Raw genomic sequence first — 16,373 nt, 5'->3', positions numbered from 1 at the left:
CAAGCTGTTCTCCCTTGTTCCTGATTTTGCTGAGTGTCTGGAGCCAGAAAGAACCCCACGTGCCTGGACATCATTTCCCAGTGGCTCTGTGACTTGGCACTCCCTTCTCTGTCTTAGGGAGGGTCCCTAGATTTAGTAGGGTCTCCAGGATGCTGGCACCCTTCTGCTCCTGTTGGGAGCTCAAACCAGGCAAGATTCTTGGGGAGCCCCAAGCCTGAGGCTCTAAAGGTGGCTTAGAAATAAATGCCCTTAGTGGCCACCAGAAACCTACTGGAGGCAGGGCACTGGATTTTCAGCTTTTGGTGCCCTCTGGTCTGCCCATTTCTAATTAGGCCAGTGTGGTGACTCTAAGACAAATCACTGAGTCATTCAGGGTGGCAGTTATCTCACCTGTAAAGTGGAATCTACTTTGTCCCACATGTGGTTTCACTGGGAACTTTTCACTGAAAACTTTGGTTGGCTGTCAGAGGGGGACCCTAATCCCTGTCCTGCCCTATTATGGGGGTGCAAGGATTATCCTGGAGGCAGGAGGGTGAAGCAGTATTCTAGCCCTCTCTGAAGAAGTGCCACCCTCTAAGGGCCTGTTGTCGTTACCATCAGGACACGCCACCTTTGAGCTGGGAGCCACCTGGATCCATGGCTCCCACGGGAATCCCATCTATCATCTAGCAGAAGCCAATGGCCTTCTGGAAGAGACAACTGATGGGGAGCGCAGTGTGGGCCGCATCAGCCTCTACTCCAAGAATGGTGTGGCTTGCTACCTTACCAACCGTGGCCGCAGGATCCCCAAGGACGTGGTTGAGGAATTCAGCGATTTATACAACGAGGTGAGGTGTTAGCAGGGCTGATAGGCATGGAGTATGGGGGCAAGGAGCTCTCGGCAATGGGAGAGTAGTGAGGTGACATGCCAGGGTCTTGTAAGATCCTGACTATGTCCTTACACACTCTCTGGGCCCTGCATTTGGAACATCAGGACAATTTGTGGATAGAATGAAGGTGATAGGTGAAGAAAGTACTAGATAAGAGATTATTGCTACACGTGATTAAATATTTCTCCAGAACAGCCTTAAACATCTTCTATTAAATTTATTATGAAGTACTTAGTGGTATTTGCTGTTATTGTTATTGGATATTCTTGCAAATGGTAATTTAAATAAAAAACTTTATTTTCTAGTTGTTTCTGATATCTAGAATTATAACTGATTTTTATATATTGATTTTAGCTATTGTGGTAAATTATTACTTTAATTCTAACACCATATCTATTAATATATTAATTTATATTCTAGTAATGTTTTGAAATTTTATGTATATAATTCTATATAAAAAATGAGAATTTTGTTTTTTCCTTTCTAATCCTCAGACCATCATTGTCCAATAGAACTTCCCACAATAATGGAGATGTGTTATACCTGTACTATCCAATATTCTAGTCACTAGCCACATGTGGCTGTTGAGCTCTTGAAATATAGCTAGTAAAACTGAGTAAGTAGATATTTAATTTTATTTTAAATTGCTACATGCGTCTGTCTAGTGGCTACTATATTGGACAGCACAGCCCTAAGACTGTTTATTTATTTTTCTTGACCTATTGCACTGACCAGTATCTTCAGTACAATATTGTATAAGAGTGGCATAAATCCTTGTCTTATTCAGGTTTTTAAAAACGTGAATATTTGTGATATCTTTCGTTTTGTGTGTGTGTGTGTGTGTGTGTGTGTGTGTGTGTGTGTGTGACAGGGACAGAGAGAGACAGAGAGAGGGACAGACAGACAGGAAGGGAGAGAGATAAAAAGCATCAATTCTTTGTTGCAGCACCTTAGTTATTCACTGATTGCTTTCTCATATGTGCCTTGACCTGGGGACTACAGCAGACCGAGTGATCCCTGCTGAGCCAGTGACCTTGGGTCCAAGCTGGTGAGCTTTGCTCAAACCAGATGAGCCCACGCTCAAGCTGGCAACTTCGGGGTCTCGAACCTGGGTCCTCCACATCCCAGTCCTAAGTTCTTTTTTTCTTTTTTTGTATTTTTCTGAAGTTGGAAACGGGGAGGCAGTCAGACAGAGGCATGTGCCTGACCAGGATCCACCCACCATGCCCACCAGGGGGCGATGCTCTGCCCATCTGGGGCATTGCTCTGTTGCAACCAGAGCCATTTTAGCACCTGAGGCAGAGGCCATAGAGCCATCCTCAGTGCCTGGGCCAACTTTGCTCCAATGGAGCCTTGGCTGTGGGAGGGGAAGAGAGAGACAGAGAAGAAGGAGAGGGGGAGGGGTGGAGAAGCAGATGGGCGCTTCTCCTGTGTGCCCTGACCGGGAATCGAACCCGGGACTCCTGCATGCCAGGCCGATGCTTTACCACTGAGCCAACCGGCCAGGGCCCCAGTCCTAAGTTCTATCCACTGTACCACTACCTGATCAGGCTTTAGTATCTTTCAATGGTGCTGTGAACTGCACTGGACAAGTTAGGTAACATGCAGGCTCTGCCCTCTGATACGTTGTCATTTACATTATAACGATCCTTCACTCCAGGTCTGTAAATTGGCCAACAAACATCTATTGTACATTTTCTGTCTCTTGGGCATGGGAAAGGAGAAATGACCCTTGTTTTGTGGTAGTCCCTGCTCAGTGAGGCTGGCTCAGTGTGTGTGCATCCTCAAGATATTTTGTGTGTAATCCCATTGTTATTGTGTGTTTTCATGCATATACAAAGGAGACTGAATTATTAATGAGTAGATAAGAACAAGTATTCTTCAAAATGGAACTTCATGGTCTACTGGGAATTAGTCATGCTCTGATTCTCAGGTTACTGTGAGGGTTTTAAGCATGGATGCCTCTTGAGAATGACCTTCAGGGTCTTTGACTCACTTGTTCTTTTAAATGTCCTTAGAAGTACATCATCAACTTCTGTGGGTTTGCTTTTTTTTTTTTTCCCCTTAGAGAGAGAGAGGAGAGAGACAGAGAGAGCAGGGGGGGAGGAGCAGGAAGCATCAACTCCCATATGTGCCTTGACCAGGCAAGCCCAGGGTTTTTTTGAACCGGCGACCTCAGCATTTCCAGGTCGACGCTTTACCCACTGCGCCACCACAGGTCAGGCTGTGGGTTTGCTTTTTGAAAACCAAGAGTGTGAGCTATAGAAGTAAGATGGATAAAGTAGGTTATCAGTCTGGGTGGTAATACTTTGGGTCTGAAGAAAAAGGTGTTAATCATGAGGTCCAGAGATAGATTTCCGTGTGCGGCTATTAACCAATGCTGGAGGCTGTTCTAAAGGGGTGTGTTAAGCATGTGAAGCCATGCCTGAGGGTAGTTTCATAACACATATGCAGCCTCTCTCCGAGGGTGATGACTTTGAAGGGCTTCTCATTTGAATGCATTACATTTGTTAACAAATAAATGAGTTGCAATAGTATTATAGAGCTTACTCTCTGGAGTGAGACTACCTTGATTCAAATACCAGTTCTATGACTTATTGGCTGTATAATCTCAAGCAAGATAATAAGCCTTATTGAGTCTTACTTTCCTCATCTGTAAAGTGGACATAGTTATACCTACTAACTAGTGTCATGAGGATTAAATGAGGTCCTGATAAAAAGTGCTTAATGAGAATTGGGGTGAGTATTGGCTGTTACAGGTTTATTCTATTTCCCTTATGTCACGTGGGAAAGAAGTCATTTAACCCAGGTCAGGAGACTGTCCCCATATGAAAAAGCCATGCTCAATTAAGGCTGTCCTAGTTGGTGATTGACATAAATGTCCTTAAAAGTAGATTATCAAGGCCCTGGCCGGTTGGCTCAGTGGTAGAGCGTCGGCCTGGCGTGCAGAAGTCCCGGGTTTGATTCCCGGCCAGGGCACACAGGAGAAGCGCCCATTTGCTTCTCCACCCCTCCCCCTCTCCTTCCTCTCTGTCTCTCTCTTCCCCTCCTGCAGCCAAGGCTCCATTGGAGCAAAGATGGCCTGGGCGCTGGGGATGGCTCCTTGGCCTCTGCCCCAGGCGCTACAGTGGCTCTGGTCGCAACAGAGCGACGCCCCAGAGGGGCAGAGCATCGCCCCCTAGTGGGCGTGCCGGGTGGATCCCGGTCAGGCGCATGTGGGAGTCTGTCTGACTGTCTCTCCCCGTTTCCAGCTTCAGAAAAATACAAAAAAAAAAAAAAAAAAAAAAAAAAGTAGATCATCATCAGCTTCTGCTTGGACTAAATTTGTTACTCCTCAGCAAACTGGGCATTTTGGCCTCTCATCAACATAAGCTAAGGACTGGCTACCATGTTGGTTATCACCAAAGGAAAAGCCCAGGGAAGGGGAGGCAAGTTGAAAGCCTGACTCCTTAGCAGTAGTACTGGGTGAGGAATTTGCTGAGGACTCCATTTAAGGCCAAACACCCAGCATCTTGTGACTGAAGGGAGCAAAATAAACAATTTAGTGTATTTGGTTCCTGGAAAAAGGATATGTGTGTGGAACTGGGTTCTAAAGTGGGTAGTCCGCTTGGCCAGGTGGAGCCCGTGAGAGCAGTTCCTTTCCCTCAAACTGTACGGCCACCAACATTTCACTCTTCTAAGCAAGAGCCTAACCATAGAGCCTCCAGGGCCCATCCCTTCCTCATAGGCCCAGGTGGCCTTAGAGGACAGCATCTGGCAGAGGCTGGCTGTCCCGGGGAGCTTGCCGTCCCCAACCATGGCCCGGCTGAGTCTCAGTACAGCATTGAGCACCACCCTGATGCACCAAGGGAAGAGGGGTCATGAGCTTGCTGTGTCTGGGGACACCTGGGAAGTGGCAAGTTTTGCGCTGGGGCCCTTCCGTCTGAGATGGAGGTGAGCTGGGGGAGTATGTTTTCATTCTCCTTGGGTCTCTGTGGCAGGTCTATAACTTGACCCAGGAGTTCTTCCGGCATGGTAAACCAGTCAATGCTGAGAGTCAGAACAGCGTGGGGGTGTTCACCCGGGAGGAGGTGCGCAACCGCATCAGGGATGACCCTGACGACCCGGAGGCCACCAAGCGCCTGAAGCTCGCCATGATCCAGCAGTACCTGAAGGTACCTTTGCCTATGTGTGAGCTTAGTTGTGTGTAGGTACCAGGGCGAGGAAGACCGTTCTGGGCAGTCAGGGCTGGAGGAGGGCACACAGTGATGAGGTCAAGCTCTGACCCGTGCCCAGCCCTGGCGGTCACCTGGATTTTTTCTGGCTCCTCCTGCAGGTGGAGAGCTGTGAGAGTAGCTCACACAGCATAGACGAGGTGTCCCTGAGCGCCTTCGGGGAGTGGACAGAGATCCCCGGCGCCCACCACATCATCCCCTCGGGCTTCCTGCGCGTCGTGGAGCTGCTGGCCGAGGGCATCCCGGCTCACGTCATCCAACTGGGGAAACCCGTGCGCTGCGTGCACTGGGACCAGGCCTCGGGCCGCCCGCGGGGCCCTGAGATTGAGCCCCGGGGTGAAGGTGACCATAATCACAACGCCGGGGAGGGTGGCCAGGGCGGAGGGGAGCCCCAGGTGGATGGGCGGGATGAGGACGAGAAGTGGCCCGTCCTGGTGGAGTGCGAAGACTGCGAGGTGATCCCGGCAGACCACGTGATCGTGACCGTGTCGCTGGGCGTGCTCAAGAAGCAGCACGCCAGCTTCTTCCAGCCGGGCCTGCCCACTGAGAAGGTGGCTGCCATCCACCGACTGGGCATCGGCACCACTGACAAGATCTTCCTGGAATTCGAGGAGCCCTTCTGGGGCCCGGAGTGCAATAGCCTACAGTTTGTGTGGGAGGACGAGGCGGAGAGCCGCACGCTCACCTACCCACCCGAGCTCTGGTACCGCAAGATCTGTGGCTTCGACGTCCTCTACCCGCCAGAGCGCTACGGCCACGTGCTGAGCGGCTGGATCTGTGGGGAGGAGGCCCTCGTCATGGAGAAGTGCGACGACGAGGCAGTGGCCGAGATCTGCACGGAGATGCTGCGGCAGTTCACAGGTGCGGCCCTGCTTCCACCACCTCTCCATCCCCCCGCCACCCTCTGCGGGACCCTCTGGGTCCCAGGAACGGTGTGGTAGCTCTCCTCTCTACAGACTGTGCAACTGAGGTGGCGTGGCCACTGGGAGAGCTGCCACCGGGTGCCACGTTGCAGCCTCGGGCTCCTAAATTGCTGTCTGGGGCTTGAGACACTCAAAACCATAGGCTCTGTGTTTCTTCTCTCTGAGGGCTGATGGTAGAAACTGAGATGTCACCGCAAAACCTCAGATTGCCCATATCCTACTCATTGCCTTGCTAAGGGACGGATTTGTGTTTTACGGTCTCATTCTTTTAGTTGAACATCTTTAATCCACTCTCTCAGTAAAGCCTCTTAAGAACCCCTGTAGTTGGAAGGAAACATGATTATCTACAATGTTTTTCGGATATAGGAAAATTAAGGGCCAGGGAGATGAGGTGTTTTGCTGGGGTCACAAGGAGGTATGAAGGGGTACACAGCTCCAGCCTCAGCCACCCTCCTTCCCTGTCCCCCGAGACTCCCCACCGCAGCCTGGCCCTCTTGGAGCCCTGAAGGTGGGTGGGACTGATCCCCTCAGGGTGTCCTCTGTGTGTGGCCGTTTCTTATTCTTCTTGGCTCTTCTGACTCCCAACAGGGAACCCCAACATTCCCAAACCCCGACGAATCCTGCGCTCGGCCTGGGGCAGCAACCCCTACTTCCGAGGCTCCTATTCGTACACGCAGGTGGGCTCAAGTGGGACAGACGTGGAGAAGCTGGCCAAGCCTCTGCCCTACACGGAGAGCTCCAAGACCGCAGTGAGTGTGGGTGTGCCCAGTCTGTGAGTGTAGGGGGGTTCTGGGTGAGGAGGGGTCTGAGAGCGGCGGGAGTATGTAGTCTGTGTGTTTGTCTGGGCGGAGGGAGGGGAAGGGTTGTGCTCACTGAGCGGTACCAAGGTGAGAGGGGTGGAGTGCCTCCTATAATGGAAGAGAAAACAAGAAATTGTGCACTTAACATCTGGAAGAAAAGATGAATCAAATTGAGAGGCTAAATGCTTTCTTGAAGTTATAAAAACAGCCATTTATTGCTACGTTGTGTGGTGGGCATTAGCCAGATTTCACTTAAGTTAATGAATTAAAATTGAAATTTACACTTGATCTTAGCCAAAAGGCCAAAAAGCGATGAATTAAAATTTTAATTTATAAATTGAAATTGTAGGTCCTCAGTTGCACTCGCCACATTTCAGTTTCAATAGCCACATGTGGCTGGGGCTGCCTTGCTAGATTATGTAGCTGTAGAACATTTCTAGCATCGTGGAGCATTCTATTGGACAATATTGATTCAGTGGAAGGAAGTTTCCTCAATATGTTTTCACCCCCCCCATATGTTTTAGAATATATAATTGAGAATACTTATCCTCCCACAAATCATATCAATTATATAATAAAAAAATATGTAGAGAAAAAAATCAATATGAGAAAAATAACTATATATATATTTCTGCTCCCATAAAGTAGATTTTTAAGTCCATCCCTGCAAGCATGCACCTACAATAAATGTGAAACCCCAGCAGAATTACATTTAAAACAATATTTTGGTGGAATTGGAGCTTCCGCTGGCCTCTCTCCCATCTGCCAATGTGGAGTCAACCAGCCAGCAAGGTGTGTTATGCCTGCCCTGGCTGTACTCAGGGGGAGAGAGGAAAGGGCTCTCACCTCTGCTATAGCCATCCTCCTAAAAAGCAAAACAAAACAAAAATAACTATGGCTTACACAAGACAGAAGTTTACTTCTATCACATGCAAAGGAATCCAGAGCGGGTGTCAGGACCTCGTGTCATTAACACCCTGCTCCATCTTCAAGGCCTCCTTGTGGTCCCAGAGGGCTGCAGAGGCTGCTGCTCCTGCATCTGCACTTTAGGCTGGAAGGAGGCAGCCCCTTGGGGCTAAATTGGTGTCTCTAAGCAACAGTGCATTGGAAGATGATAGGCCAGAACTTAGTCACATGACTATACCAGCTGCTGGACAGGCTAGGATGCATCATTTTTATTCTGGATGGCAGTGGACCCATTTAAAAATCAGGGCTTTGTTCCTGAGGAGAAAGGAGAATGGATGTGGGAGTAGGCAGCTTGCCCTCTGTCATAGTATGAGGTTCCCCTTTCGGTCTTACCACCTCTGTGTGTTCCTTGTTGGTGGGTTAAAGCCTCACTACTCAAAGTGGGTGGTCCATGGGAATGCAGACTCAGCCCACTCCAGACCTGCCGAATGAACAACTCTACCAGGGTCCCAGCTGGTGTCTTTGCACATTCAGTTTGAGGTGCCCTGGGATAAAGTCCGAACCCAAGCTTAAAATGCGAGCTCGTGTGCTTTGCCAGGACCCTACCTACACAGCCTGCTTTCTTGAGGTTGAGACCTGGCTGTACCAAAATTGTCACTGTCCCCTGAACAAGGCCTGCTTCGATGCATTTTTGCCCCCACTTTCCTTCCGCCTTAAATGTCCTTTGCCTGTTTGTTTACCCAGAGTCTTCCAAGAAGCAGCCCAAAGGTCCCGTCCTCTGGGAAGCTTTGTGTGTACCCCTACCTCCGACCTGAGCCTTTTTTCTGGGCTCTGAGTGCCTCACCCAAACACCCATCACGTCACTCTGACACTGTTAATAATTGGGTTTCGTGTCTGGCTTCCCCACCAGCAAGGAAGCTCCTCAAAGCAGCAGCCTGGTCACCTTTTATCTTCCAAGTGCCCAGAACAGTCCCTGGATCCTAACAGGGGCTCCATAAAGGTTTGTTAAATTACCGCCTAACTTTATTGAGTGCTTATGTTCTTCCAGGTTCTAAGTGCTTTAGATACATTATTTCACTTAATCCTTCCAACCACCCTCAGAAGCAGGTGGTATAAATCCATTGTGCAGCTGAGAACACCAAAGCTTAGTTAGGGAAGTTAAACTGCTTTCCCTGAGTTCCCTGGTGAAGAGGCATCATGAGCCTTTGAGACTGCAGAGTCAGGACTCCTGAAAGCCTCAGGGCAGACAGAACTGAGGCCTGGTGTCTGGGGCAGAACAGGGGAAGGTAGCCAGGTGGGGTGGGCAGCTCCTCATTCTGGGGAAGCAGCAACGCCTGCATCTCAGATGCTTGCTCATTCCTCTGACTTGTCGTACGGATGGGGGTTTCTGGGCAGACAGGCAGCCTCTTGGCCTCTCTTGCCCCTCCCCCCTCACCTCGCCATCACCCTCCCAGCCCATGCAGGTGCTGTTCTCAGGTGAGGCCACCCACCGCAAGTACTATTCTACCACCCATGGTGCTCTGCTCTCTGGACAGCGTGAAGCCGCTCGTCTCATCGAGATGTACAGAGACCTCTTCCAGCAGGGGACCTGAGGGCCCTTGTTCTTGCTGAGCATCTTCCTTAAAGAACCACTAACTCGTGACTGCCAGCCCTGTCCCTTGATGCCATGTGTTCCTAGTTTCCTAATCCTCTGTAGAATGGATTTGTATCCTTTGTAGAGCTAGACACCCTGACTGGCTTCAGAGCTGGCCCCATAGCTTTCCTTTTCTCCCTGCTGGTGGTGAGTAGGGTGGGGCCTGTTGACTTACCTCCGTGCTCTGACCTCTGACCTCTGACTTCCCCATGCCTCCCCTGCCCTCCCCCCCTTGTCATTGTAAGTGCCTTCAACACTTTGCCTTTTGGGATAATAAAAGAGGCTTGTCCTTTCTGTACTCCTCGGCCTCTCTCTTCTGCTTTTTATCAGTCTTGTGTGTGTGTGAGTGTTTTAAATTACATTCCCTTCGAGTGAGGGGATTGTGGGGGGAGCCGTGGCCTGGCTGTGCCCCCAGAAAGGAGGTGCCTACTTCTACTGGAAGGGATATCCCCTCGCTTCATTCTGTTTGTGGTGTTTTGCCTTCCTGCTGGAGAGATGCCTTGGGAATAAAGGCTCCTTACTGCCCAGCCCCAGCTCCTTCAGAACGGGCCCGGGACTGCCTGCTGGCTCTCTGCTGGCCTAATTGAGTGATATGGCCGCATGGAGTGAAGGTGAGCTCCCTGGGAGGGGACACCTGTTGTGGTTCCATGCCAAGCTCAGCTACGTTAATTATTAATCAGTGTCAACTGGCCTTGGGGCCCGGGATCAGGCCCTCGGGTGGCTGCTGTTGACTTGTAGGGAGGTGGATAGTCTGGCCATCGTTTTGAGCAAGGGGATATCCCTAAGTGTTGTTCACCTGTGGTATTCCAAGGGCCCACTTCTTATTGGGGGTAGTCTTTCCTGCTTTTTTTTTTTGCTGAGTGAAAAACACACACATACACACACAGATGCATCTCTTACATATACTTACCCATCTATACACACACACTTCCACCCAGATGCACCATCTCACACCCTTCCACTCCCTTCCACCCACACACAACCACATCTGCACACATACACATCGAACCCGAAAGAACACTGAGTCATTTTTTCACTCCAGATTTCTACTGATAGATTTCAGAATCTATGGAGTGGAGGGGTTGAGTGGAGGAAGAAGTGAAAAGCCAAGTGGGCCCCTTGGTCTAACTCCGTATGAGCTTAGGGTGGGTCTTCTTGGAAGTTTAGGGCACTGCCCTTGATGTGACCCTGTATGCGCTCCCCTCTCACCTCAGGTCATGGTGGAACTGCCCACCATGCAGACATACCTGTACACACGCCTACCAGCACCCACCCGCATGCACGCTCACCTGCATGCACACATCTAACAGGCACCTTGCTTTGCCAGGGTTGGTCCACCACACATCTTAGTGGAGTTTATGTCAGGGATTTATATTCACCTAATGAATAACTTAAAAATATATAAGTATAGGCAGTCCCCAGGTTATGAACGAGATAGGTTCTGTAGGTTTGAAAATGTTTAAGTAGTTACATGCACAGAAAGGTAAAAATAAATACTATGTTAAGACAAACACCTGTCTAAGTTGCATTTAAAAGGTCAATGTACCTGTTCCAATTTATATACAAATTCAACTTAAGAACAAACTTACGGAATCTATCTCATTTGTAACCTGGGGACTGCCTGTATCTATATGAAAATATTTTGAATAGAGGGTCTATCGATGTGGGTCTTCAAGCTCAAAAGTCATAGAAGGCTGCACTGAAGCATCTGCCCCACACCTGCCTCAGCGCCATGGCTGCCCCTCACAGCCCTGTGCTTGGGAGTCCTGTGTATCCGTTTCTAGATATAAGTCCGTAGAAATATATACCCTTCTCTGTCCTTTTTATGCAAAAGTGACACATTATTCATCCTGTCCGCATTTTGTTTGTTTTAGTGAAGATAATGTATCTTGGAGCTGTTTCTTTTAGTAAGCGAGAGAAGGACAGACAGGCAGGGAGAGAGATAAGAAGTATCAACTCATAGTTACAGCACCTTAGTTGTTCATTGATTGCTTTCTCATATATGCCTTGGCTGGGGGGCTCCAGGCAAGCCAGTGACCCCTTGCTCAAGCCAGTGACCTTGGGCTCAAGCCAGCAACCTTGGGCTTTAAGCCAGCGACCTTTGGGCTCAAGCCAGTGACCATGGGGTCATGTCTATGAGCACTCAAGCGGTGAGCCTGTGCTCAAGCTGGGTGAACCCACACTCAAGCAGACAACCTCGGGGTCTCGAGCCTGGTTCCTCAGCATCCCAGGCTGACACTCTATCTACACTGCACCACCACCTGGTCAGGCTATCTCGAAGCTCTTTTCAAAATCAGTACTTAAACAGACAATGTAAATTTAGACCTTAGTTTGGTCTCCTTCCTGGCCCCAAGTTACTGGGTGGGAAGCACCTGTTAATTTCACCTTGGGAGGCACTGATCGAGCCAGACTCTCTCCACGTCCTGGATTTCATCCCACTAACTGCGGTGTGACAGCAGAAGTGGCCCATCATATAAATAATGGGGAAGAAAACCATACGTAGATTCTCAGGATTGCAAGTGTAGGAATTTTTTTTTTTTTTAACAGAGACAGAGAGAGAGAGAGTCAGAGATAGGGACAGACAGACAGGAATGTAGAGAGATGAGAAGCATCAATCATTAGTTAGTTTTTCGTAGCACCACCTTAGTTGCTCATTGATTGCTTTTTCATATGTGCCTTGACCATGGGGCTACAGCAGACCAAGTAACCCCTTGCTCCAGCCAGCGACCTTGGGTCCAAGCTGGTGAGCTTTGCTCAAATGAGATCAGCTCGTGCTCAAGCTGGCGACCTCAGGGTCTCGAACCTGGGTCCTCCACATCCCAGTTCAGCGCTCTATCCACTGCGCCACCGCCTGGTCAGGCAAGTGTAGGAATTTTAAAGGACTCCGTGAGGATGAAAAGGCCTGAAATGTTTATTTGCTGATGGCATGTCGTGAGCTTCATATGTGGGCAAGAGAGGGAGAAGGTATTTGCTTAGTGCCAACCACCTGCCAGGCAAGATGCCAGTTGTAAATGCTGGGCACATGGTCTCTTGATGTGACATGGATGACAACTCAGGCTGGGGAGGACAATTCATCCCCAGGGGGCAACAGCATCTCTGAGAGTTAAGTAGTGTACCCAGTGTCACTCAGGTGGTGGTGCTGAGACTGACCCGCGGCCTGTCTGACCCCACAGGACAGACTCACCCTATTGCACATTGAAAAGGAGAGGCTTGTGCTGCCCCCCACCCCCAAATCTAGGCCATTGCTGGAGAGAGTGGAAATGGGTACACCACACTGGGAGACTGTGTGTCAGGTTCTGCTAAAGCTGGTCACATGCCCGCCAGCATATCCGCCCGAGTATACACACCCCAGAGAGGTGAGCGCACACGCTCACCGAAAATACATACTATCAATACAATGTTCATAGCACCACAGTTTGTAATAGCTAACACGGGACACGTGGAAACAGCTCCGATGCCCATCAGCAGTAGAATGGACAAACTGCAGTATCTCATACAGTGGAATAAAATGAGCTGATATTTGCGACAGCTATTAATCTAAAAAATATTAGTTGAGTGAAAAGAAGCTAGACACAAGGCTACAGGCACACCTTGTTTTATTGTACTTTATAGACATTACGTTTTTACAAATTGAAGGCAAGCCCTCCACCAGCAAAAGGATTATGAGTTGTCTTATTGCGATACTTGCTTTTTTTTGCACTGGTCTGGAACCGAACCGTACTATCTCCTAGGGGGTGTGCTTGTATATACCCTATATTTTCTTTTATACGAAATTCAAGAGCATGCAAAGCTAACGTAAGGTGGTAGAAATGAAGGGACGGTGGTGCTGGGGAGGGAGGTGGGGCTACTTTCTGGGTTACAGAAGTGTTCCATATCTTGATCCAGGTAGTGCTTACATAGATAAATACATTGATATAAATGCATTGGGTTATAGACTGAAGACTTTTTACTTTTCCGTGTGCCTGATACAACTCAATTTACAAAGTTTAAGAAAGGGGTCTGAGGATGCCCTCCTCTTGGTCCTCCCATCCCAAAACACAGGGCTGTGTTGGCCCAGCAAAGTTCTTCCTTGCAACAGAGATGCTGCATGTGAGAGGAGGACCTGCTTATGCCCTGGTGGCTCTCTGGTGGTAAGGGTGGATCTTGCATTTACATAGGATGTCACCGGTTCCCAGACCCCTAGCCTGGGTCTCCTCATCCAGGCATCTGCAGCTGCATGAGGAGGTGGGCATTTTTTTCAGAGCAGAGGAAATCCAGGTTCCCCGAAGCACTTGTGGGGACTGTGCCAGCTGAAGGGGAAGGGAGCAACCCTGGGAGGGAGGGAGGGAGGGGGGCCTCGGGGACATAGGTGGGGACAGGTGCGGGAGAGTTTGCCAAAGCAATCAGACCTCCACTGCACTGCCTCCATATCAAATAGTTGTGTAATGTGGGCAGCACTTATGAGTTGCAGCTTCAAAAGCAGATTTAATGCAGATAAACAAACAAACAAAAAGCAGGAGTCATTCAGAAGTGAGGAGAGACTAGATGTACCAGGAACACAGCATGCGTTCCTTGCTGGGACTATTGCTGAAGCAGTGTTGACATTGACTGAAACCCAAAGGACTTGATCAGGGGTGGAAAATGTGGCACGGTCAGGCCAACACCAACACCTGCTATCCAATTCCTATCACCTGTGGAAGGCCACCTGAGAGGAAAGTTCTTTCCTGGCACCGGCTTCTCTGTAGACTGGTTTGCACGGTTCCTTGCTGCTGGCATCAGTGCATCCATGGACAAGGTGTTCAGCTGTGGTTTAGTGTCACCCTCAGAGACGTGCTGTCAGGGGCCTGGGGTCCTGTCTCTCCCCATCTTTGCTGCTACTAGACAGGTGAGCAGTATGTTAGCTCTCCCTTCATGGGAGCCCCTTGAAATGTCTGTCCTGCCCACAGATGTGGGAGTGAAGTGTCTCTGGTTTGAGTCACCCAGCATTCACTTGGGCCTGTTGGGATGAGCCCAAGAGTAACCCCGAGGTGCAGAGGGAGCTGGGCTGCTGGTTCAGTGCCAGAGAGCTGCCTGTCTAATGAATGGTCTGCCAAACAGAATGGCAGTGTTTACATGAGGCCGTGCTTTCTCGTAATGACTGGCTGGGCTGTTTGTGGAGGCTCCTTGCCATTTGGTTAGGATAATCAAGTGTCAACAAACAGAAGGATTTGTGGTCTTCCCAAGGTGGCACCCAGGACACCTAAGCTTATGTTCAATATTTCATATAAGAAAGGAAGGGTTGGTCACAGCCCTGCTTCATCCACTTGGACGGCGGATACAAAAGCTGTTCTCGCCTCCCACGGTTCTAGCGGTGGTCGCTGGACACTGATTTGGCAGGAGTGTTCCCGACCGGGTTTGTGAGGGGGTCATGGCAGGCATGTTTTATTTCGGTGAGCTCGGTATCTGAGATTTTGATCGGTGGGATGGAGTGTTCCTCCTCCGTTTCACTGCAGAGCTCATGGCTACTTTTGTCTTGGATCTGTCGCTTTCCCTCTTTCATATGTGGGGTGCATGGGGTCACATCTGTCCATGCCTAGTTCAAGGCCACGATTAAGACCAGATGGCTTATAGCTCTTCCCTCCTGTTTCTGAGCTACTTCAGTATCGTTTCCAGCTACACGAGCCATTGGTTCTCTTTTTGCTTTAATTAGCTTGGATTCGGCTTTTATAACTAGTATTAATTTAATTAGTCTTGACTAATTAGAATTGGCTCCAGGAGTGGGCTTTTCAATTATCTATCATTTCACCAGATCTCTTCTCAATATCCTTAATTCTCTTGCTGTTTGTGCTGCGAAAGCCCAGTAGTGGATCCACTGTCCCCTGTCTCCACAGCTGAGTCACCAATAGGCACAGCTGGAGAAAAACACGAAGTCTCACCTCCTGGCCGACACACAGCAAAGCACACAATACACCACCTACAGGAGATTTCATGGGCTTAACATGTCCAAAGCAGAAGTCTTGATCTGTTCCTTTCCAAATCTATTCTGCTTGATTTGAGAAGCGGTCTCAACATCTGGCTCAGGGCAGACCCCTGAGCCATGGACTCCCCTTCCTCTTTCACACTGCACATCCGGTCATCAGATTTGCCATCAGTGGATGTTGGATCTACCCACGAGACACATCCTGAATCTGACCACTCGCAACTTTCTCCCCTGTTGCTCTCATCTCTGCCATCGGCGCCCGCAGTCGCCTCCTGCGTGGGGTTCCTCCTTCCGTGCTCGCCCCTTAGCCCGATCTCCACACAGCAGCCGGTGTGAGCCTCTGAAAATATGAATCCGGTCACGTGCTTCCCTGGTTTCCAACGACTCCCGCCACAGTGAGCAGACAAGGTGATTTCCAGCGCCTTCTGTGACTTGTCCTCTGGCTGCCACTTCCTGCACCCTCCCTTGGCCCTGGTTGTCCCTTTTCTCTGGAATGCGTGTCCCCGGATATTTGCAAGTCTCTTTCCTTCCCTGAATTCAGCTCTCTGCTCGCTGTCACTTCTCTGGGAAGACTTCTTTAAGCACGCCATTTTCACAGCTCTCCTGGTCCTCTGCTCCCTCCCCTGGTCTGTTTCCTCATAGCCCTTCTCTTTCCCTTTTGTCACGTTTTTGTTTGTTTATTTATAGTTTTAGTTACTTGTCTGTATCCCCCTCTCCCCAATATAACTTACAGTGTCCAAATTCGTACCCGGTGTAATAGTAATTTATCAAATTTTTGCAGAATGAATGAACAAGTGAAGAAAGAAGTCAAACCGAATGGTGCCAATTTCTGGACCCACCCTCGGTGCTGGCTGGCACCTGCCTGGGTTTTCCTTGTCACCCTCTGCCTCTCCTGCGTCTTCACTGTCAACAGGCAGCCCGGTCTCCTGTGTCACAAAGTAGAAGCCAACTGGAGGCAACTTCCTCTCCAGGTCTACAAACAGGCAGCCTTTACACCGGTCCTTTTAGACCCCCCCCATCCCCCTCCACACACACACAAAGGAAGTGTGTGACCCTCCACTGTGGATCCCATGTCCCAAGCTCAGGGACT

The 16,373-nt window shown here is 49.6% G+C and overlaps 1 protein-coding gene across 2 annotated transcripts in view; it reads left to right on the top strand.

The window, feature by feature from the left end:
- The window catches only part of SMOX (spermine oxidase), a 34,427-nt gene extending 24,784 nt beyond the window's left edge, over positions 1-9,643 (top strand). Inside the window, exons 3-8 of one of the 2 annotated variants that reach the window (XM_066387282.1) lie at positions 601-827; positions 4,850-5,023; positions 5,185-5,944; positions 6,595-6,755; positions 8,623-8,712; positions 9,167-9,643. In XM_066387282.1, coding sequence (XP_066243379.1) covers positions 601-827; positions 4,850-5,023; positions 5,185-5,944; positions 6,595-6,755; positions 8,623-8,712; positions 9,167-9,304 — 1,550 coding nt within the window. In that variant the 3' untranslated portion in view covers positions 9,305-9,643. The remainder of the gene's footprint in view (positions 1-600; positions 828-4,849; positions 5,024-5,184; positions 5,945-6,594; positions 6,756-8,622; positions 8,713-9,166) is intronic. The other variant, XM_066387283.1, reaches the window with a different exon arrangement.
- Positions 9,644-16,373: the final 6,730 nt, after the last annotated feature.

This window comes from Saccopteryx leptura, chromosome 5, assembly GCF_036850995.1.
Source record: "Saccopteryx leptura isolate mSacLep1 chromosome 5, mSacLep1_pri_phased_curated, whole genome shotgun sequence".
Lineage (NCBI taxonomy): Eukaryota > Metazoa > Chordata > Mammalia > Chiroptera > Emballonuridae > Saccopteryx > Saccopteryx leptura.
The sequence above is the reverse complement of the archived record's forward strand: the minus strand, read 5'-3'. Positions and strand labels throughout refer to the sequence as shown.